This window comes from Cricetulus griseus, chromosome 5 (assembly GCF_003668045.3).
Source record: "Cricetulus griseus strain 17A/GY chromosome 5, alternate assembly CriGri-PICRH-1.0, whole genome shotgun sequence".
NCBI lineage: Eukaryota > Metazoa > Chordata > Mammalia > Rodentia > Cricetidae > Cricetulus > Cricetulus griseus.
The window spans coordinates 55,849,508-55,872,932 of record NC_048598.1 but is presented as its reverse complement, the minus strand read 5'-3'; the positions used below and the strand labels follow the sequence as shown (position 1 = coordinate 55,872,932).

The 23,425-nt window shown below is 48.8% G+C and overlaps 2 protein-coding genes across 12 annotated transcripts in view; both read left to right on the top strand.

Annotated features, from left to right (window-relative positions):
* The window catches only part of Plekha6 (pleckstrin homology domain containing A6), a 118,129-nt gene extending 115,249 nt beyond the window's left edge, over positions 1-2,880 (top strand). For 10 of the 11 annotated variants that reach the window (XM_035445502.1, XM_035445495.1, XM_035445498.1 and 7 more), the window contains 2 exons: positions 654-777; positions 1,360-2,880. In XM_035445502.1, coding sequence (XP_035301393.1) covers positions 654-769 — 116 coding nt within the window. In that variant the 3' untranslated portion in view covers positions 770-777; positions 1,360-2,880. The remainder of the gene's footprint in view (positions 1-653; positions 778-1,359) is intronic. The other variant, XM_035445496.1, reaches the window with a different exon arrangement.
* A 9,505-nt stretch (positions 2,881-12,385) lies between these two features.
* Golt1a (golgi transport 1A) lies at positions 12,386-22,997 on the top strand. The gene is made up of 5 exons (XM_027418115.2): positions 12,386-12,410; positions 20,265-20,356; positions 21,210-21,388; positions 22,295-22,358; positions 22,956-22,997. The coding sequence occupies exons 1-5, from the start codon at positions 12,386-12,388 to the stop codon at positions 22,995-22,997; spliced, it is 402 nt and encodes a 133-aa protein (XP_027273916.1).
* Positions 22,998-23,425: the final 428 nt, after the last annotated feature.

Genomic DNA, 23,425 nt, shown 5'->3' with positions numbered 1-23,425 from the left:
CAGTCCAAATGTCACGATTTCAAAGTTTAAAATGATTGTTCACGAGTGCACTGGAGGTCCTCTGCTGGGTTGGTCAGAGCAGCGTCGCTCGTGATTGTGGGTGTTACGTCTGAGCCCTTGCTCACACCAAAGTTGACAGAGATGACTTTATGCCTATTGGGAAACCATGTTCTTTGGAAATGATTATCATGGTGGCTGTCCTACTTCTCTGTTAAGTGGGGAGCCGACGCTGTGGCCTGATGAGATTTTACTGCACTATTAATCATTATCGTGAGTGAAACTGCCATAAATGATGTGAGGCGACAATGCCTTCATTCTGTTTGTTTAGAGCAGAATATGACTCTCCCAGTGTGGATGGGAAGGGAGTCTTTGTCCCAGAACGGGGTGCAGCCTCATGCACCATCACCCTGGCTCTTAGCAGAGCCTGGGTTTGGCCAGGTCTCCTCTGGGGCTTCACTATCCTCCGTTGCACCCTGGGAATAAAGACAGCTTCGCCTCTGCTTGAGCAAGCTCCCCAGCCCAGCTCTTCTCTCTCTGCTTGCCTCCCTGCCTTGCTCCCTGTCCAGGGAGTGGCCTCGCTTGCTCTGGGTGCCCAGTCTCCTCCCCAATACCCTTTGTCTTCTATTCACCGCCCTGTTCATTTCTGTTTCCAGTGCAATGTGCCACCCCAAGCCCTCCCACCTCCCCTGCTTCCCCGACTCCACCAGTCAACCCCCTATCGTCTGAACGCCCGCGGGGCGCCGACAGCAGCCATACCATGCGGGTCTGAGCTCTGACGTAAGCACTTTTTACGGTATTTCGAGCACCCCCAGGGAGGGGGGCCCTTCCCTCACCCCACTGAGTCATCTATGCCCTCTCATTGCTTTTCCCCCACCCTGGTGCCCTATGCGCAGTGTCCCCCTCCATTTGTCTGCTTGAGCCACCAATGTCTCTGAGCAGTACTGGCTGCAGGTGGCTGGCCATGCTGCTTCTTAGATATGGCAATGCCAATGACTCTGCTTCTTGGCAAGCAGAAGGGAATGGTGCCAAGTCCACACCTGTCTGCTGCTCGGGAAGGTACTTCCCTGCCCCTACCTCTGAACCTGCCACCCTACACTTCCCGTCTGCTGATCGGCTTCCATCTTTTGAGATCCATGGCGATCCTGCCACAGAACCCTAAGAAGCCCCTAGAAACTGAGTCCCCACTCGTAGACATTAATGTAGCTGGGAGAAGTGTTAGAGACTGGCTTTGCTCTTCCCTCCCTTGACAGCACAGAGCCTTGTGTTAGGGATGGAAAAGAACCTGACTTCTTCCCCTCCCTTCCACTCTCTCCAGCTGTAGCCCTGTGTTCCCTTCTCACCTGCTTCTCTTTTTTTCAGTGCAAGCCCTGGCTGAGGCCAATGCTGTGAAGCTCCACAGGGCCACCTTCTGATAGCACACCTGGGACTCTGGCTCCTCATCCTGGCCTCCTGCCCTTGCACCCACCATGGGAATGCCTTGGGGAGCCAGGCTGGGGGCTTAGAAAGGAGCATGGGTGCCTTTTCACATCTGCTGCCCTTGTCCTGAAGCCTGCACTGTCATGCCATGGTTCTAAAGCAAGACCTGGGATGGCAAGGCCAAGGTGTCATTCTCTATGATGCCCCAGGAAGTCACAGGGAGCTCAAGTGCAGTTCCAGATGGCATTGTGTGGCCCTCCAGCACCATGCTCTGATGGAGACCGTGTCCTGGTGGGGAGCATGCCCTCAGCTATGGGTGAGGACTAGAAGTGAAGACAAGACAGACTCTATCCCTTGGAACCCACACAACACAATGAGAGGCCAACTCTTGCCATCATCTCCCTCACCTTCAGTCCCAGCTGCCTCAGCGATGCCCAAGGCTTTGACACGGCTCTGCTGATGGGTTTCCCAGAGTTCACTGGAGACCAGCAGCCATGCGTGAGCCAAAGAGAAGATGATGAGTGCTAGGGGGAGGCCCCTGGGCTCCTGGAGAGGTCGGGTGTGGTATGGATAGAGGACAGCAGGTCTGTGCAGTGTCTGAGGGCAAGTTGGAAGCAGGAGCAGATGGAAGAGGAGAGAGGCTTGGAGACTGAAGGAAGAGAAAGTTGGATGCTTTCTACGAGCAATGGGAATGTAAGGAAGGAGGAAAATGGGAAGGGAGAATAGGAATGGCTTCCCTAGAGTGGAGCCTTAGGCTAGTGCCAAGCAGAGGGCCTGACTGTCACCTATGTACTCACATCTTCCTCAGGAGCAGGTGGCCCCAGGAGGACTTGCCAGGCACACATCAGCCCCAACTGAGGTGCTTGGTAGCAAGGTGTTGAGGAAGAAGATGTTAGGGTTGAGATGGCCTGAGAGATGGCCCTTCTGTGTCAAGGCCTGTTTGTCTCTCTCCTAGGGTTGTGGGCAGAGAGGACTGTCTTACTGTCTGTCTTCCTGTCAGCCTTGGGGCCTTACCTCATCAGTTTCTTGACCCATTTAAACCTGGAGAGTACTGTGAGCCAGCTGAGGTTTAGCCCTGGGAGGAGGGAATGGGGATTTAAGTGTGAGGCCAGGTTCTAGGTCCTCACTCATCTCAGGCATCCAGAGCAGGACCAGAGGCTGGGTTTTCTTATTACCCATCTACCCAGGGAGGGCAGGATGTGGAGAGACGGGAGCAGAGTATAGTCTTCCTCTATTCCACCTACCTTGAATGAATGTAGCCAGAGGGCAGTGAAGGAAGGCCAGCTGCAGACACCAGTCTCCAGGCCTGCTCTGCGAGAGTTGCTGCCCATAGACTTCAGCCTGAGCATCAGTGGTGGTCCCAAGAAACAACTGCATCATATCCCATCAGTTCATCACTGCTCCTTCATGGTTGGGACAGTTACTGGTTCATATGCAAGTAAAGATGACAATTCATTCAACAAATACTAGTCAAGCACTTTTTGTGTATCAGGTACTGTTTTAGGTGCTTAGGATATTGTCTTGCTTCTGAGGGACTCCAGATCTGGAGGATTCCACCTGTATTTACCCTGTCAGGCTTCTGGAAAGTGCTCCTTGGTGACATGCCCTATCTACACAGTCCAAGCACCCAAACCATGCCCTTCCTTCCTTAAAGAATGATAGGTGGGACTAGCTCCCAGTTTAGCCTCTTTCCCAATACCCTCTTCCACAAGAAACAAAATTTTTAGAGCTTCCCTGTGTTTGTCTCTCCTTTTTAAAGGAAGTGGTATTTTTAGAAATACAAGTGAAATACCAAGAAACGTCTGCGCCTCTTCCGCCACTGTCACCCCATATTTCATAAAGCTGACTCTTATGTTGCTTTACATGCCTTAATATATGTTTTATGGAAGTTATCATGTCATAGAGACCCATGTAATATATATCTACATATATATTTGTCTGGATGTCAGTCCTTTCTCAGCTCCTGGCCCGATCACACCGTTCTTAGCATGTTGAAACCACGCCCCTTGCCTTTTTGATCCAAAGAAGAAGAGGAAAGATTTACTTTAAGGCAGACCTATTTTATGCCTTTGTTTAAAAAACAGATCTATTTTCAAAATGTGCAATGTCTGAAGGGGACTGGTGATGTGTGAGGAAACTGAGGTGGCTGTCCCCAGGCTGGGTCTATGTCCTTCCCTCTACTCCAGTGGCTTCCTTCCTGTTACCCAGTAATTGTAAAGGGCTGGTCCCCAGGCTCATCACAGCTGCATCCTGCAGGAGCAGGACATTCTTTTGAAAGTCCTAGTCTAAGAATTTGACTTCACCGTCAGCTTTAGGAGGCAGCCCAAGGGTTGTCAGGCTTGTGACATGAAGGAAATGTTTACAACTGCAGACATGCAGTCCTCGCATGGGCCCCTGGACCACCTCTGAGAAAAGGCTAACAGGTTGCTGGCAGCATATGCTAGCCAGTTTGAAGGGTGTCAGTCTGCTTCCTGACAGACCCAAGATACAAGGTGAAGCCCAGAGACAGTGGCTTGGGACCCTCTGTGTTCTTTGGTGAATACTATGAGCTCCTGGGCCTCCCACACACTTTCTCTTGAGCGAACTCTGTGTCACACCCATCTCCCCCTAGGACTTTTCTTTCTGGGAAGAAATGGCACATTGGTCTGGCATCCAGACTTGAAGCCTCATTCTTGGCTGGGGAAGGGCCCCACAGTCAATGTCACACCTTCGTCTTTCCCAAGAAGAAGCCCTCAGTGCTTTGGCAGGCTGTGGGCTGGAGTCCTAGCCTGAAAGGTCAGCCTTTCAAATTGCTTTCTGACAGGTGAAGTGAGCAAGGAGGTTCTAGCCTGGCAAGGACTTGAGTAGGATGGCGTCCTCACCCCATATCTGAAATGATTGTTTGGGAATTTTCCAGCACTCTGGCCAGCCTTTGATACCGGACCTCCAAGTCTGGCATTTTTTGGCCCTCTTCCCAGCCTCAAGCCTCTTGCTATGAATGAACAGGGCCCAGCTATAAGCCTAGGGCTGAGCACCCCTTCTGGGGAAAGTCCTGGCTACCCATTTAGGGCCTTCCCAATTAACACATTACCTCTTCCACCAAAAACCAAGAGGCTGCGATCAAATATTGCTACTGTCACTTTAAAGACTCTTCTGGGGAAGCAAGCTTGCAAGCAGCAAGTGTGCTCTCCTGCCTTTATGGAAAGACATGTTCTTGGGGTCAGGGCTGCTACTGCAAGATGGAATCCCTTCCTTCCCCATCAGGCACCCTCCTCCTGGCAGCTCTTAAAACTAAGGAAAAATACTATATAAATATATATATATATACATATCTATTTATGCACATATTTGGGGCCAATTTGATTTGCTAGTGTTAGACAATAAACCATACAAGGAAATTTATCTCAGTGTCTCTATTTAGTATGAAAGTGACCTTAGACAAAGAGTTAAGGTTAGATGAACAGCTTCTCTGTTGGGACCACATGGCTGTAGCATCTCTTGAGCATTTGTCTAGCCCATCATGCTCCCCTGGAGAGGGGGCGCCTGGCTGAGGTAGGTGAGAGCTTGCTCCCTCCTTTCAGTGTCAATCTTACTAGATTAGGTACTAAAGAATCCCACTGAGCTCTGCATTTGTATCTTGCAAGTTTGTATAAATCAATACCAGAAATAAAATGAATGGTTTGTACCTATGGTGTGTGTGTCCCTTTCTGCATCTGTGCCGGCTTTTGCTGCCCTGCCCTTGGGGGTCCACAGGTTACAGACTTGATGGAAAAGGGAGCAGTGCTGAGGGGCTGGGACAAGCACAACACCTGTGACAGCTCTTCCCTGTAACCACCTCTGCTGCTCTTCTCAGCTTCCTTCCAAAACAAGTCTTCAGAGTTCACAGTAGAGTGTCTTCAGTCTGGAGCTGAGGTGGTGTTGGGCTAACCTCATCAGTCTGGAGCTGGGGAGGTGGCAGGCTAACCTCATCAGATTGAGGTTTGGGTAATGGAAGCATCAGGCTCTCCACTGGCACTTTCCTTGGTTTGCCTCTGACATGGATGGTAAGATCACAGAAGAAAAAAGACCCCAACCTTTCTCAATTGCTGCACATTGCTCTCTGACTGTTTTAGAGCATGAGGGTGTGTTGGGGTGATGGTTGTTGAGGACCAGAAAGAGCACCTCAGTTCTCTAGGCTAAGCCCTTTGGCATTTGCCAAGTGTGAAGGGTTCTATTCAACCTCCATTGGAAATCTTGAGTGTGGAATGACGCAAGAAGCCAAATGAAGCTGGGCACAGGGCACAGGGCACACCTGTGATCCCAGCACATGGAAGAGGGGTGGGAGGATTGAAAGTTCCAGGCCAACCTGGACTACAGAGAGAGACCCTGTCTTCAAAACAAACAAATCAGGCAGTAACCCTTAAGGTCGTCACACCCCTATAGCACGAGCATGGATACTCTCTTTAGCAGGCACTATAGGTTGGTGATAAACTCAAAGAGCTGTGAACCTGGTATTACGTGTGAATCAGGAAGAGTCAGTACCAAACATGGGCTTAAGGCAGACACCTTTGGGCATCGCAGCACTTGGAAAACTGAGGCAAGAGAATCACAAGTTAGATGTTAGCCTATATAGCAAGACCCAGTCTCCAAAACAAACAATAAAACAGAGAGATTAAGTTAAGTGGTTAAGAACTTGCTGTTCTTACAGAAAACCCAGGTTCAGGTGCCAGTATCCACATGGCAGCTGGCAACTGTAACTCCAGTTCCAGAGAACCCAATGCCCTCCGTCTTCCTTCCTACCTCTGTGAGCACCAAGCATGCCTACAGTACTCACACATACAAGCAAAATCCACACTAAAATAAAAGTAAATCTTAAACCATTTGGGACAGGAGTGATAGCTCTGTAGTTAAAAGTTGTTCTTCCAGGGGAACTGAGTTAGGTTCCCAGCACCCACGTCAAGTGTCTCACAATGGCCTGTGACTCCACCTTCAAGGGATTCAGTGCTCTCTTCTGGCCTCTGCAGGCATTCTCTATGTGCGTGTACACATAAACACACACACACACACACACACACACACACACACACACACACACACACACACACGAATGAAAGTTTTTTGGTTTTTGGTTTTTTTTTTTAATCAGACTGAAAGGAAAACGCCTCTGAGGAGGTGGATGTGCATGGGAGAGCTAGTCACATTCTGGACCCTGAGCCTCAATCTGCAGCCTTCATTAGACCAGAGCCATGACAGGCCCCTGCTGGGAACTATGCAGTCACAAAGTTCCACCTAGTATCAGTGGCTCCACAAACAAGAGCCACCCCTCTCCTGGGATGAAGATGAAACTTTGTCCCAGCAGGTCCCAGGGGCAGCCTGCTGCTCCTGGCTCGGATGAACCCTCCACCCAAGTAGGTTGGGTGTGTAAAGGGGCACAGTCAGGAAATGGCACAAAAGCCTCTGTAGCTGCTCTGGAACCGTGCGTATGATTGTTTATTTCTTCGGCATGGTAGGTCATATAGGCTCCAGACCCCGTTAGCCCATGCCCAACCCCTTGGTCCCTCTAGACCAGTGGTTCTCAATCTTCCTAATGCTGAGACCCTTTAATGCAGTTCCTCATGCTGTGGTGACCCCCAACCATAAAATTATTTTTGTTTCTACTTCATAACTGTAATTTTTCTACCGATATAACTTGTAATGAAAGTATCTGTGTTTCCAATGGTCTTAGGTGACCCCCGTGAAAGGGTCGGTCGACTTCCAAAGGGGTCTCACCCCCCAGGTTGAGAACCACTGGTCTAGAGCCTCCAGTGTGGTGCAGTGCTGAGGTGTTCTTGGTACAAAGATCTGGACAGGTGACTGGATTCTGCAGACTCCGATCTCTCATCTGACAACAATGACTCTTCCTAAGAAGTTCTCCAGGGGGGAAAAAAAAGTGGATGGAAAAAAATCACTTTGAAAACTTGAATTCGTTTACAATGTAGTGGTGACATTGAGAATGCCCCTCAGTGCCTTCTGGGCATGATGACTGGACAGGTGTGTTTAATAAGATTCTCCTTCACTAGCCTATAGTTTATTGCTGGAACACACTCTGGCTGGCTGGCCAGCTTCCAAGGTGCTCTCTCCTGCTCAGTCATGAGTCTGCAGCCCCCCGAGAGTAAGCGTGTCACTCTTTCCTGAAGTGGCTAGCTGAGAAGGCAGCCATAGGCTGGGAATCAGCCTGGCCTTCTACGGCCAGACTCCTTCCTTGGGTTGCCCTTGTGAAATGCCCTCCCAAGCTCCCCAGGAGAGTGGACTGTGAACCCCCAGCTCCAGTGTCTGGAAAATCATGGAAGGGAAAGTCCACTTCAGAATTCATTTGTCCCAGGTCCCAGGTGGCCTGCAATGGGAGTGATGACATAGCATTCCTATCTGATGTCTGATACCTTTGGGGAACAGTTTAGAGCCACAATTTTGGGTATAACAGCCTACTAATAGAAGACTACTAATAGTAATTAATTTAACTCTATAAAAATACTATTAATATTCTCATAGATAACTCATTAAGTGCTTACTCTGAGACAGTACCCAGGCCTATGTATAGGTGTATAGCTACCCAGTAATGCTCATGATACCCCCACCATGTGATAGGTACTATTCTTAGCCAAGAAACTGAGGTACAGAATTTTTAAATAGAAAGTCTAAGGTCTCATGACATTAGAGCTCCTGGATTTTTTTAATGGCTGCCATACTGCCCCCCAGTGGCTGTTTAGAAGATTTGCAAGGGAGTCTTAGGTTTTCTTAAGTATGGATGGCAAAACTGGCTAGTTTTTAGTTGCCACACTGCCACAGGACAGGCTTCCAAAACAAGACTTGCCCCAGTCCTCCGCAAAACACTTTAGAGTGCACGCCTGAACCAAAATGCACTCCTCATACAAGCTGGCCCTACGCTGATTCATCACGCTACTAAAAAGTGTGTGTGAGGTTTTAAGCTTTTGAAAACAAGCTTCGTGAACAGCTCAGCAAGGTGAAGGTGAAGAAACTTGAGTGGAAATGACATTGTCTCAGAATTATCAAATAACCCATTCTGTGTATTGGTCACACACATATTTATAACAGTTCGTGTGACTGAGATTCTTTCAAGACTGTGTTGCTGAAGTGTGAAGAAAGTGCAAGTATGAGCCCAGCACCCAGGAATCACTGACGAGATCTCTTTAATGGAGGTCTCGTAACAAGAAGCTTGAGGAATTATTTCAGGGGCTTGAGAGACAAGGTCTAAGTGCATACTGCTCTTTCACAGGACCCGGATTTGGTTCCTAGCACCCACATCAGACAGCTCACAGAGCCAGCTCCACAGCTGCACCTGTTCCACAGGCACCTGCAGTCATGTGCACACACAGACACACCCAAGAGCACACACAGAATTACAAGTAATCATTAAAAAAAAAAAAGAAAGCTAGGCATGGTGGCACACGATTTAATCCCAGCACTAGGGAGGCAGAGGCTGGATGATCTCTGTGAGTTTCAGGTCAGCCAGGTTTACATATCAAGTCTGAGCACAGCCAGTGCTACAGGGTGAGACCCTGTCTCAAAAAAAAAAAAAAAAGTACTAAAAAAAGTTTCATGTTTTTGCTATTATTTACATTTCTTCTTTTTTTTTTTTAAAAAAAAAGATTTTATTTGCTTATTATGTATACAACATTCTGCTTCCCTGTATATCTGCACACCAGAAGAGGGCACCAGATCTCGTAACGATTGGTTGTGAGCCACCATGTGGTTGCTGGGAATTGAACCAAACCTATACACCAGGCAGTCTCTGCCTGTCTCTGCTTCTGGAGTGCTGGTATTAAAGGAGTGTGCCACCACTGCCTAGCATTATCTCTTAATTTTTAAAGTTTCTGTTGTGTGCAGAGGCCAGGCAATTTTGTGGAATTCGCTCCCTGCAACTTTACATGGGTTCCACAGCACCTTTATCTGCAGAGTCATCTTTTCAGATGTTTTTGTGTAAATTTTGGGTTTTCTATCTTTCTCTGACACTGTCCCAAGGATCCCCTTGTGGTTGCTTTTCTCAGCCCATCCACTGTTGCCCATTGATCTTTGGAAAAGCAGAGCCAATGAAGTCATTTAAATCCCGCAGGGATGGCGTCTCATGGCAGATATGTGTCTGAGATCCATCACTGGTCCATGGAGTGTCATGACAATGGCCTCACCCAGCCCACTTCCCCTACAGCCACCACAAGCCTCGTCACTATTTGTCCCTAATCTGCCCCTCTTCATCCTACTTCAGTCAGGGCCACTTCCCTGTTTCTCTTGTCATTTACAATTACCTGGGGGTTTTGTTTGCAGAACTGGGGAATGAAACTAGAGCCAGGAACCAAATCTAGAGCCCCAGGCATTCTACCATTGTGTAAGTAATAGATCCAGCCATTTATAATTAATTTTTAAAATTTTATTATTTTGTGTGTATGAGAGTTTCTGTGCATATGTGTGTGCAGTACACAGAAGACTGAAGAGTATCAGATCCCCTGGAACAGGAGTTACAGACAGTTGTGAGTCACCATGTGGTTGCTGGGAACTGAACCCAGGTCCTCTGGAAGAGAAGTCAGTGCCCTTAACTGCTGAGTCATCTCTCCAGTCCCAGATCCAATCATTTAAACACACACACACACACACACACACACACACGTATAACCCGCTCAGTCTGTAAAATGTTACTTGTATATTTCAGAGCTGACCATTTGGTACTGAATAGTCGATTGGTGTGCTCTTCCTCTCTCCCTGGGAAAGACTATTTCTTCCATTCTCAGCATTCCTTAGTTGCCTATAGTTCTTTGTGTAGGGTCAGGCCTCATGGGCTTTCCCCCTCCATCTATGCTAGGATGTCTATTGGTGTTATCCTTGTTTAGCTCATTTTGGGACAGTGATGTTGGTGAGACGAAATCTCATAGCAAACTCCCTGATCTTCTAGTTCTTACAACTCTCCCCTCCCCCACCCCACCCCCACACACAATGTTCTCTGAGCCTTACGGTTTGGGACTTGTCTTGTAGATATATCCATTGGGACTAGACTCCTCAACTCTGCATTTGATTGTGGCTTTCTGTAATGGTCTCCATCTGTTGCAAAGAAAAGTTTTCTTGATGCAAAGGGAGGCCTACACATCCCACGCTAGACCCTGGAGAAGGATTCTTTTCAAATACTTAATTTTGAGACACGGTCTCATTAAACTGTTAAGGCTGACCTTGAACTCTAATCCTGGGAGGCCTTGAACCTCAGCCTACAGAGTAGCTGGGATGAGAGGTCTGCATGGCTCCTAGTATCAGGTTTTAGTCCAGTGCTTACTCCCTACTATGGGGCGGGGGGCCGGTTGAAGAAAAATGCTACTAAATAGTACAGGTTGGCCCTAAAATCATTGCATAGCCCAGGCTGGCCTCAAATTTGAGCTCCTCCTGCCTCAGCCTCCTGAGGGATAAGATTACAAACCTGTGCCACCATGCCTGACTTGTTTACTTATGTACTGGTGGGTTTTCATTTCTGTATAAACTGACTCAAGGCTGTTATTTGTTGTGTTTGAGACAAGGTCTTGCTAAGTAGCCTTGACTAGTCTGTCACTCACTGTGTAGAGCAGGCTAGACTCCAATTTAAAGAGATCAGCTTGCCTCTGCCTCCTGAGTGATAGAAATCGAGGTGGGTACCACCACACCCAGCTTGACCCTTGTTTTCAATTTTTTTTTAAATTCAGGCACTTGTTATACATAGTATAATCATCTTTTCCTATTTTTAAATTTCATGTATTTATTTAGTGTATGTCTCTGTCTGTCTATGCCACATGGAATTACAGGCAGCTGTGAGCAGCCGGACGTGGGTGCTGAGAACTAAACCCAGGTCCTTTGGAAGAGCAGGAAGTATTCTTAACCCCTGAGCCATCTCTCCAGCTCCATGTGCTTCTCTTTGGAGGCCTTGTCTGAGCTTTTGTATGTTGAGAGACACCATGTCTTGTGATGATTCTGTGTTCCTTTCTGCTGTGACTTTGAGTTTTCAGATGTATTTGGATGTCAGTAATGTCACATGAGCACTTTATGTGGGGATCAGGGGCACTTTACAAAGATGAGCTGGTCACAGCTCCCTCTAAGATGGGGGAAAGGTCACCAGAAACAATGTGCCTTTTCTCTTGTTTTATAGTTTATTTTATGTGTATAAGTGTTTGCTTGTATGTATGTATATGTACCACATACATGCCTGGTGCCTGCTGAGTCAGAATAGGGACATTAACTGCTGAGCTGGCCGGTGAGGCCATCTGCCTCTGCTTAGGCTCACAGAACAAGGAAGGATGTCCCCATGCCTACTCAGGTTCTGAGTGTATTGACACAGATTCCCTAACTGTCTGGTCTTCTCCAAAGACCAGGTAAGTCTCCACCAGCTCATCACCCCATTTGGGCTCTGCCCAACTCCTTGTGGCGCCTATGCCCTTGGTTTATATAAATCTGTCTCCCCTTAGATCTGCTATAGGTTTTACTCAGATGAGCCTGGGCCCCTAGCATTTCTTATATGTACTAGGAGAAAGCCAAAAGAACAAAAAACAAACAAACAGAAAACAACGACTAACACATTTTCAAAGAGATAGCCAGACTGGGTGTGGTGGCACATGACTTTAATCTCAGCAGAAGCAAGCAGATCTCTGAGAATTCAAAACCAGCCTGGTCTACATAGTGAGTTCCAGGGTATCTAAAAAAAGCAAAAGTGTGGGGGCATTCCAATTCTTCTCATTCTCTCTACCAAAACAGGTGAGAAAACCCAGCCATGCCTAGACCCTTTCCTTTCCATATCCAGTCCAAGCTGTTCAGAGGACCTTATGAATTTCCCAACAGGCCTGTATCTTTAAGTAGCCATTTGTGGGGAACTGGAAGGACAGGAGTTAATGATTTACCAGAGGCTCCTTCACTGTTGCCAAGGGTCAACTTCCCAGGAACATGCCCAGGATCGGTCCTCTGGCCTCGCTACTAACCTGCTGATCAGGAAGGCCCCCCAGTGGACTGAAGCATGATCTCCATCACCGAGTGGCAGAGTGAGTGGAGTGGAGCTACAGGGGGTGGAGGGGGTGGAACTATTGAGGGGTCCCTGGTAGGGCGAGTGAACATGTGCTCTTCCTAACCCATCTCTTCCGCTGGGACCTACAAATGTGACCTCTGGAACCAGCAGTTGGAAGCTGCTATGTTGGCATCCTTGAAGCAACAGGATCAGGAAAGTGTGACTTCTGCCTTGTAGAGGGTGGGGCCAGCCTAGGCACTCTGCCATCAGAGGCAAGGCCACAAGGCAGGCTGAGCCCCTCTCATCCATAGTTCTGAAAACTATGGTGCCTCTGCCCATTCAGACATCTCCCCAAACCCTCAAGGTCTCCTGGGTTTGTAGCCTCACTCCACACATTCCTACTTCTTTAGGGGAGTAAGGAGGCGATAGCCCCCTACCTGGGAAGAGTGGGTCAGCCACCGGAAGGAGAGAGCTATTGGTTTCACTGAGTGAGTTGCTTAGCCTCTGAACCTACTTTCTCCTAATTTCTCCTCAGTGAACCTATGGTAACTGTCTGCTGTATGCCAACAATTGTGCCAACACAGAACAAAATACCAAGAGTAAGACAGGCATGCCTCCTGTTTACCTTCTAGCAAGAAAAGGCAGGCCATTAGCTCTTGAAGAAGTGACTGTGTAGCAGATCAGATAGTACTGAGAGCCCCCTCCCAGCCTAAAGCAAAGCAGAGTAAAGGGGCCATGGACTTTGAAGTGTGTGTGTGTGTGTGTGTGTGTGTGTGTGTGTGTGTGTGTGTGTTGGGGAATTCATTTCCACTGGCCAGGGGAGGCTTTGCTAGGAAAGGCCCTAATGCCAATGACTTCAAGAAATGAGAGGGTAGGCCACGCAGCCATCTGCAGGAGAGTGTTCCAGGAAGAGGGAACAGCCAGCACAAAGGTCCTGAAGCATTCCATCCATAGAGTGTGAGTCCCAACAAAGAGGTGGTGTGGCTGAGACCTCACAGGTGGAAGGGAGAGCTTGAGTAAGGGAAGTCCCCCAAAGGCAACCCATGGTGGATTCCTGTACAGATAGGAAAGTTGGGAGGGTGCTGTTTGTGGGAGGTGTGGCCTCTTTGCATTTCAGAAGCTCACTCTGCTGGCTGGAATTCTCAAGAACAGACTGTAGAGGGTAGGATAGCAATGAAGTGGCCTTTCTGAGATGAGAGGGGGCAGGAGACAGGATGTGGGCAGTGCAGGGATGGGAAGTGGTACTGTGTGACTGTGTGGAGGAATGTGCTGGAAGATGGGATGTCAGGGTGAGGTGAAGGGATAAAGAGTCAAGAACACCTCCCTGGTACCCGCTGGGTGGACTGGAGAGTGGATGCTGAAGTGGGAAGCAGGAGCCAGATTGGAATAGGCTGGGAATGTTTGTCTCAGACATCCAGGTTAGACTTCAGGCACGGAATAGGGTCTGAACTTCAAGAGAGAGACTGGTCCAGAAAGAGAAATCCGGGAGTCAACAATATATGTATATGTATATATGTATATATTATACTATATTCAAATATTATATTATATGTAAATATTAATATATATGGTAAATATATATTATGGTACTTAAAGCCACAGGAGTCCTGGGATCCCTGGGGCACAGCCTCTCAGCCTCCCCTCTCCCTAAACCTTTGGGTGCAGACAATACCATAATAGGAACTGTCCTGGGTACTATGGAATTTTAGCAGTACCTCTGGCCACCCACAAGGTGACAGTAACCAACCCTCCACTACCTTGTGACAATCAAAAGATCTCCTGATCACACCATACCTCACCAAAACTGCTCCCCCAGCATTCTCACCTTGCAACCCTGGGAGTAAAAAGATAGAGAAAGGATGACGGATCCCAGATTCCTGACCCAGGGGCATGCTGACCTGTTAGTAAGCTCATTAGCCTTCAATTGTGATGCTACACTCTTACCAGCTGTGACAAGTCCTATGAAGAAGGATGCTTAGTCCTGGGAAAGGGAGAAATGACAGAACCAAATTGATGTCATAGCACAGAGGCTGGGACAGGCTTCCCTGGGGAGCTGGCATTTAAAAGCATTAGGAGAGTGGTCCACACAAAGAAACCTCATCTACAAAGGTCCTGGGGCAGGAAGGTATGGGCATCATAGAAAGTCAATGGCAATGGTATTGGAGAGAAAGTGGAAGGAGACGTTTGACACCCCCCCCCCATAGGATCTGTAACACACATATAGAAAAGGATCCCTGCTTCATTCCCCGTGTGTGAGATGACCAGGATGCTATATGATCAGCTGGTACATTGTCAATCCTTGAGCATTGTGTGGAGGAGGACTGGGGATGGGAGTGGCAACAAGCAGGAAATAAGAGACCAATGGAGGCTGGGGGGGGGAGGTCCAGGATAGAGAAGAGGGTGGCAAGAGAGAGAGAAGCGTGGCAGTTCTTGGATGCTTCTAGAAGCAGATGCCTGAAACTTAAGAGTGGATTAGACAGGAGGGAGGGTGGCAGGCGCCTCAAGAGACTTGGCAGACAGTGGCAGTGGCGATGCTTTCACAGGAGGCACAGGATAAAGAAAGGAAGGCTGATCACAGCTTGGGACCAGTGGCATGCAGACTGCCAGAGGGAAAACCAAGCCAACAGCCAAGCAAGCAGTGGGATCTCGTGAGTCCTGGGTGAGAGAGATAAATGTAGACATTGTCGGCACACATGCAGCATTTAAAAACACAGGAAGGCGTGTGAAAACAGAGTGAGGAGAGACAGGAGCTGGGCCCAAACCCTGAGCGAGCCAAACCATAAAAGAAAGGAAGTAGGTTCTGGCAAAGGAGGAGAGATGGGGTGAGGGTGCTGGCAGGGGTAGACAGCTAGCAGCGGGAAGACAATCAGAGAGTATCCTGGGAGCCAAGAGAGGAGATTTCAACCAGTGGCCCCACTGCTCGCTGCCATGGACTGACACCTGCTTGGAGATTGGTACTGTCAGCTATTAACAGCAAAGCAAGAGCACTCTATGTAGAAGTGGTCAGTGTCACTTTTCAGAGTCTCAACTGTATTCGAGGCCTGGCTGGGTGGCGAACCTCCTCAGGGCTCAGTGTTGTCTGCGAAGTGGGGTTCACTGCAGCCCCTTCACAGATGCTTATGTCAAGTTAAGATGTGAACTGTGCCCGGTACGGCATGAGCATCAGCTGTCCGTCACTATTGCCAACCCTTCTACTTGCTCTCGAACAGTTCTGCCTGAAGGTCGTTTAACAGAACATGAAGGGGTACTCAAAGTGGGGTGTCAGAGCCCCAGCCTATTGATAGAGAGTGCTCCATGGGTAGACAAGATGAAGTGAGGAGGGTGTTCCCATGGAGTAGAGGCAGGACCCTCATACAGGAGGACCCAGTGAGTCACCTGAAGAGTAAAAGTACAACATTAGTGACGGTCAGGTTTGAAGCAGGTTTGCCCCCAGGCTGCTGTAAGAGTACACGGTAACATCTGGCAGATAGCTCTACCAGTGAACTCTGTCATGAGAAAGTCTTAGACATGAACTATGAAGGGAGCAGATACAAAATAACTGCCCTGAATCTTGCAAAGATCAAAGTCATATTGAGCACCATTTGTAGAAGTATTCCAGACAGGCACACTGAAGATGGCACACGTTAATGAGCTGTGTTCTTTTCCTACAGATGTTATTACGAACACACACGGGTACAGTGGGGTCTAGACAACAGAAATATATGTGTTCGTTTTCTGTTTTGGCATCTGTATCTTGTCTATCTGAAGGGTAAGGGAAGGACACTCCAAATAGTTCAGGGTGACACCTATTAGCAAGTAGGTGAGGTACATTTGTGATTGTAAAAGAGAAAAAGGCTGCAGGCTGGGGCAGGAAGATCACACGGATGAGAGAAACAACCACTATATTACTTCTTACACACGCTTGGGCCAAAGAGACCTACCCACCTGCTCCAGGTGACAATGCCCTGAAGCAAAAAAGGCTTTGCCTGATGCCTTCTGAAAAGCTGTGCCCTGGTCACCTGGGCTGCAGCCTGGGGACTCCTTCTGGAAATAGTTTGGAAAACTGAAGGACCTAGGGACTCGACAACGCTGGAGAGTTGGAACTCAGACTCTACATAGGGAAACCCAAAACTGGACAATCTGAAGCCAGGGGAGGTCTCTACCGTTGCTAGGCATGTCAGGGGAGCCAGGCCATCCGTAAGAGTTTGCCTTATTCCCTGCTGTCTGCTTTGTAACTTGTGCAGCAGGGGGCGCACTTTGACCTCTGTCGAGATCACGGGACCATCACCTACAAGCATATCAGTCATTCCTGTGTATTTGTATGACATACCCACCCAAACCCACCGCTTTCTCTTCCCTGCCTGCTATCCTGAAAGGAACTTCAGATGCAAGCTCACCTCCTCAAATTTGATTGAGTCACTGAACTACAGTAGAAGCAAAAAAAACGCGGGATGTTTTGAAGTTGTGTGTGAGAACAAGCTTCCTGACACTTGTCTATGAGCTTTGTGTATGATGCTGAACACCGGAAGCAACTACATGTGGCCTTTAAAAAAAAAAAAAAAAAAAAAAAAAGGCTGATCCCAGCAGAGGAAAACTCTGGAATTTCACCAACCTATGAAGAAGTGCACAGAACAAACCAGAAAGTGATCATGGCGCAAACCACTGTTAGAGAAGAAGTCTGATGTAAGAAAACTGAGCTGCACTCAGAGGGAAACACCTGTAATCCCAGCACTGGGGAGGCTGAGGCAGGGACTCTCCTGGGCTACATAGTAACATTAAATCTCCAAAGCAATTGTAATGGGTATAAGAGAAGACAGAGTATTGGGTTGATTGGTCGTTTGGTTGGTTTAGGTTTCTCGAGACAGAATTTCCCTCTATAGTTCAGGCTGGCTTCAGACCTGCAGTAACTCCGCTGCCTTTGTCTCTTAAGGCTGGGTTGTAGCACGCATCACCATTTTGTTTTGTGTCCGTGTTTCACTCTGAAGCCCACGCTGATCTTGAACTCACAATCCTCCTGCCTCAGCCTCCTGTGTAGGGGATGCAGACGTACACACTGAACGGGGCATGAATTCTCATCTGCCAGTGGATCAAACTGGATTCTTCCACATCTCAGGAGCCTCAACACAAGGAGTGCCTCATATTGGTTCTCAGAATCTTGACAGGAATGCAGAGTGGTCCTGGCTGTCTCTAATGACATCAACACATATCTTCTGGCACACTCGGGGTGGGGTGGGGTTGACAGGGCAGGGGAGGGCACTGCTGTGGCTGGCTAGCCTAATCAATCCCTCCACTCCTGGCCTCCACTTCCATGAGGACAGCTCCGTGTTTAAAAGCCTCTGTTGCCTTCTGACTTGAGTTCCTGTTTCTCTATGAAATCAAACAGCAGAGAATCACGGTCAGGAGTGTGTGGACTAGAGAGCCAGGCTCTGCTGTCCTCCTCAGAAACATACAAAGCAAATCTGAGAAACTTAACATTCTTTGCAAAACAAACAAACAAATCCGAGTTTTTAAGGGTACACGGGGCAGGTATACAGATATTTTAACAGTACAAAACAAACAGCAAAATCATGTTCACATCATGTCTCCACATAGGGGGAAGGGTGTCTTATGAGACTGGAGTTGTGATGTATGTTTTTCTGGCCAGTGTAAGGAAATAATGGGCTTTTATTGTTGTTATTGTTGTTTTTAGGCAGAGTCTCTCTATGTAGCCTTGGCTGTCCCAAAACTCACTCTGTAGACCAGCCTGCAATTCAGAGATCTGCCTGCCTCTGCCTCCCAAGTGCTGGGATTAAAGGCGTGCTCCACCACACCCAGCTGATGTTTTTTATAACATCATATATATTATTTTGTAACAAGTGCATGAACTTAAAACATGCCTGGGGTGGAGGTGGGCACCCACAGTTCCAGCTATGCAGAAGGCTAAGGAGGGAAGATGGCAAGTTCAAAGCCAACCTAGGCTACAGACCACGGCCCTGTTTGGGAGGCATATTGGATATAGCACTAGTATAGAACACTTGTCTAACACATGGAGTATGGACCTGGATTCCCCTCTCACTACTACAACAAATTCCAAACATCTTTACGATTCACATTAAAGAAATATGGTGTAGTCTTCCACAATGCCCCCTTCTGGATGGATACCTTGTCTCCTAGGGTAGGAACATCATTACCCTAGAATCAGAACACAACCACTCTAAGGCCCTGTGGGTGTTGTATTCTGTCTGGGTGCTAGGAAGTTTAATTCAGGCCAGAGCCATTGGGCATGGAAGGAGGAAATAAGCCTAGACATACCATGAAGGCCTGTCAGAAACCTGAGATCCCACCTCAGAAAGCAAAGCAAAAAACTACAGTACAATATGGCATTGCCAGCTCACATGGCTACTATCAAAACATTAGAATTGGGGTTGGAGAGATGGCTCAGCAGTTAAGAGTGCTCTCTCCAGAGGACTCATGTCCCAGCCCCGAAGCCAGGGGGCTCATAATGGCCTGAAACTCCACTCCAGGGTACCTGACAGCCTCTTCTGGCCTCTGCAGGCTCCCACACACATGACATGCAACCATACATCACACAGACACACGTACATACACATAAATAAAAATGAAACTAAAAATAATTTTTTAAAAAATAAGTTTTGCTAAGCATGTGGGATACCTTGTGCCCTAGGGACAGTGAAAGGAATGAGTCCCTCTGAAAAACAGCACTGTGGCTCCCCAAGTATCAGAGAGAGAAATTATCATGTGGCCCAGAAATCCCACTTCTGGATTACAGACCTGCACTGACACGCTCAGCTTTGAAAGTAGAATCTCAAAGGTGTGTGTGTGTGTGTGTGTGTGTGTGTGTATGTGTGTGTGTGCTCGTGTGCACTTGCGTGTGTGTATGTGTGTGTGTTTAATGGCACGTCAAACAGAAGTAACTTTTTATATTTTTTTATTTTTATTTTATGTTCATTGGTGTTTTGCCTGCATGCACGTCTGTGTGAGGGTGTCGGGTCCCCTGGAACTGGAGTTACAGACAGTTGTGAGCTGCCATGTGGGTGGTGGGAATTGAACCTGGTCTTCTGAAAGAGCAGCCTGTGCTCTTAATCTCTGAGTCAACTCTCCAGCCCAATTTTTAATTTAGTTATTTTTAAAAAGCAGCATAAGCTTTGATCATTTGTTGCCTATCACAGTGGCAGAGTCAAAATTCACACTTCTACATGAGATGAGAAGGACGGTCAGGCCAAAGAACCCTTGTGCCTGTCAATTGTTTCTAGGGGGAATGGTGTACTTCTAGGTCAGAAGTACATGTCACATGCCTAGAGGATAGCCCTTGACCAAACAAGATGCTCTGCCCACCCCACTCTTTGGCCTGCTGTTTTGTTAACTCCCTGATCTTTCATGATCCCTATAGGACATTGCTAATGGGTGGGGACACTGTTAGTGGCAGCCAACCCTGTGAACTAATGATCTACGAGTGGAAATTAGAGGAGACTAGGGAGTGAGGAGGTACTTAGGCCATTGCTGCAGGATGGGTGAGTGTGTTGCTAACTGACAGCTTCTATTTTCTCAGTCACCTGTGGCAGGTCAGCACCGGTGGCTGAGAGAGGAGAGGGTACAGGGATCCAGGAGCTAGCCAGGGCCTGGAACTCACAAACTTGGGCTTTCAGCCACTTCCCTGTCCTCACTGGGTGTGGCCCTGGAGCTCTCAGCTGTAGGAAAGAATAGGCAGGTTATTGTGTCCAGCAGAGGAGTCCTGAAAACAATATGCTGTAGGCTCAGGAAGGAGCGGCATTGATTAATGTGAGGGCAAAGCTTCCCAGGAGCCCAACAGCTCCTGCCCATCTCCCCTTCCTGGCCAGCCTTCCCCTGAGAGTCTACACAGAACACCTGACCCGTGTGGAAGGAAAGCTAAGGCCCTCCTTGCTTCTTGCAGAGATCGGTGTGGGCATCACTGGCTTCGGTGTCTTCTTCATCCTCTTTGGGATGCTCCTGTACTTTGACTCCGTACTCCTGGCTTTTGGAAATGTGAGTCCCCCAGCACTAGGTACCTATCCTGGGTGGCCAGGAGGGTCAGCCCCAAGTTCATTCAGATCATAACCATTCAGGACTTGGGAGGGGGCGGAGACGATGACAGCAGGATCTGTGGGCATGGAGAACCTGAGAGATTACACCAAGCTCTAGGTGAGGTCCTGGTGTTCCAGTGACGTATTAATTAGACCGGGTCCCCACCATTGAATCCTTGCATCTAAAGATATGGCTATTACTGGCGCCTCCAGGGCAGCTGTGGGGAAAACCAAAGTAAGATAAACACTTCATATGATACGAGGGCTGAGAGGAAGGAGTGGGTGAAAGATAGCTGGGGAGGAAATGGCGGATAAAGCCATCACACGTGGCTGGAATGCTGAAAGAAAAGGCATTGTGGAGGTGTGGGTGGGGCATGGAACATACTAGACAAAAGAGTTCAATTATAGGGGGGCCTGGGTCGCCACAAAGGGACCACTAGGAACCACGCTGACGGCTCTGGCAGAACCACACAGTGAGGGCCCTTCAGGGACTTTGGGTACCAACTTGTTGGCTGTAAAAGGGGAGGGCCCCACTCCACAGCAGCCTCCCTGGGCGTCTATAGGAGAAAGAGCTTCAAGCTGAGGAACTGGGTGGGAAACAAAAGGCCTTAGGGCATTTCTATTCCCTATTAGCTAGCTCTGGGATTCTGTGCCACAGGTGGGTCACGCACACGCGCGCACACACACACACACACACACACACACACACACACACACACACACACACACGCACGCACGCACGCACGCACATGCGCGCACGCCCTGGGAATGGGGTGGAACTTGTTTTCTCTATCCTCACTTCCCTGGTCCTACAGCTGCTGTTCCTGACTGGCCTCTCCCTCATCATTGGCCTGAGGAGGACATTTTCCTTCTTCTTCCAACGGCACAAGCTCAAGGGGACCAGTTTCTTCCTGGGAGGTGTAGCCATTGTGTTGCTGCGCTGGCCCCTGCTGGGCATGCTCCTGGAGGCCTATGGGTTTGTTAGCCTCTTCAAGTGAGTACCACCCCTCAGCCCCAGTATACTGTGGTTTAGGGAAAAGCCCTCAGGCCAAGATCCAAATCTCTTGTCTCCTCACTTATCCAGGACACTGGGGGTTCACTTCTCAGCCTGGCTGCCTCGAAGCCTGTGAAGGATCAGTATCCATGCCCTGTCAGGCCTGGCCAGTTTGAAAGGCAAAGGTAGCCTCAGTAGGGGGATGCTGAGGCACAAGGCTGTGCCCACATGAACACAGCCTCCAGCTGCCATCCATGCCAGGTGCTCAGCCACCAGTGCAGATGTTCCCCACCCCATCTAGCCAAGAGGGCTTCAAGCCCTTACATGAGGAGAGTAAGTCACAAATAGTGTGCCCTTTGAGCTTGGCTTTGTGAGAAGTCCTATAATGTAGGTACCAATACTGCTAAGCACGATTGAAAACTGGCCATGGGCTCGGAGGAGTGAGGATTTGTTCAGAGTACAGTGTCAGTAAGAGGCACAGCCTCGATGTGACCGTAAGAGACCCGAGCTCGCCGGGCGTTGGTGGTGCACGCCTTTAATCCCAGCACTCGGGAGGCAGGTGGATCTCTGTGAGTTCGAGACCAGCCTGATCTACAAGAGCTTGTTCCAGGACAGCCTCCAAAGCCACAGAGAAATCCTGTCTTGTAAAAACAAAACAAAAAACAAAAAACAAAAAACAAAAAACAAAAAACAACAAAAAAAAAGAGACAAGCTCAGCTAGCAGTTCTCATTCACTTTACTCCACTGCTTCTCTCAACAGAGCCCAGGACATGTCTGTTCCCAGGGCCCAGTGGCTGCTGTCCCAGGGGCCAAAGTCTGAGCCTTTGAGTAGGGACATGTCAGCCTTGCTGCCTTCCTCCTCCCCTCCTGGACCACCACTGACCCCGTCCTCTCTTCTATCCCTAGGAGCTTTTTCCCTGTGGCCTTTGGATTCCTGGGCAGCGCTTCTAACATCCCTTTCCTAAGCACGGTGAGGACATGAGCTGGGCTTGGCGGTGGTATCTGGGGCGGGATCGGACATGGAACTGGTTAAAGTGCTATCCTAAGTGTAGCAGACCCCCCCCCCGCCCCACCCTACTATCTGAGACACACCCACCCCAGGTTCCCTATCCTCCCCTCTGTCTCCTTCTCCATTTGCTAAGATCAAAAGTGAGGGCTCTGTAGGCTGGAGTGGCTAAGGTGTGGGTGGAGAGGAGGCAGCCATTAACAACTGCCCAGACAAAGAAATGAAAACTCTAGGTGACCCAGACAACATGTATTTCTGGGACACTTGGTTAAGACTGGGCCACGGGCATATATGACCCTTGGTGACATGAAGTAAAGCAGAGAGCAGAGCCTGTTCTGGGCCCACGCCCACCTCTGAAGTACCTGATAGGCACACACTGAGACACCCAGGAAGGGAGCCAGAACCCACATCTTGGAGCGCCTGCCAGCTGTGCACGTCCCACTGACACTCTCCATGCGTGGTGCAGTGGAGCCCCACATCTCAAGGCCAGATGGGTAATAGCCTGGATATTGAATCCGCTTCCCACTCTTTGTCTGGAATAATGATTCTCGGCTCCCACAGCTGTCGCAGAAGTTTCAAGGCTCCACCAGTTCAATGGTCTGAACCGTCAAGATGCTGTCCTTGAACTTGGATTGTTGGTGGAGGGGCTGGAAGGGGAATGGGGGTTATCTTCATGAGCCCCCCTGCCCAGCACTGACTTACTTGAGCATCTCCAAGTCCAGAAGAAAGACGGAGCTGAGTGACTGATCTTAAACCCCCAAGTTCTCTCAAGAGGCTGCCAGGAGTTGAGATCCTGGCCCTGACACCCAGCTGAGGCTGGAAGCAACATTCCCAACCTGAATTTATGCAGAGGAGTGAAGATTAAATCCCCAAGCTGTGAACCTGTCTGAGGTTCGGGTTGATGTCTCCAGTCCAGGCTATCCACCCCAGCCCTAGGGTGGGCTTGCAACACCACCTTACTCCCTGATTCCATGAGCTGTAGTTGCAGTCTGAGAGAGTCAGAACCTGTCCTTGATGTGATTTTCATGCTG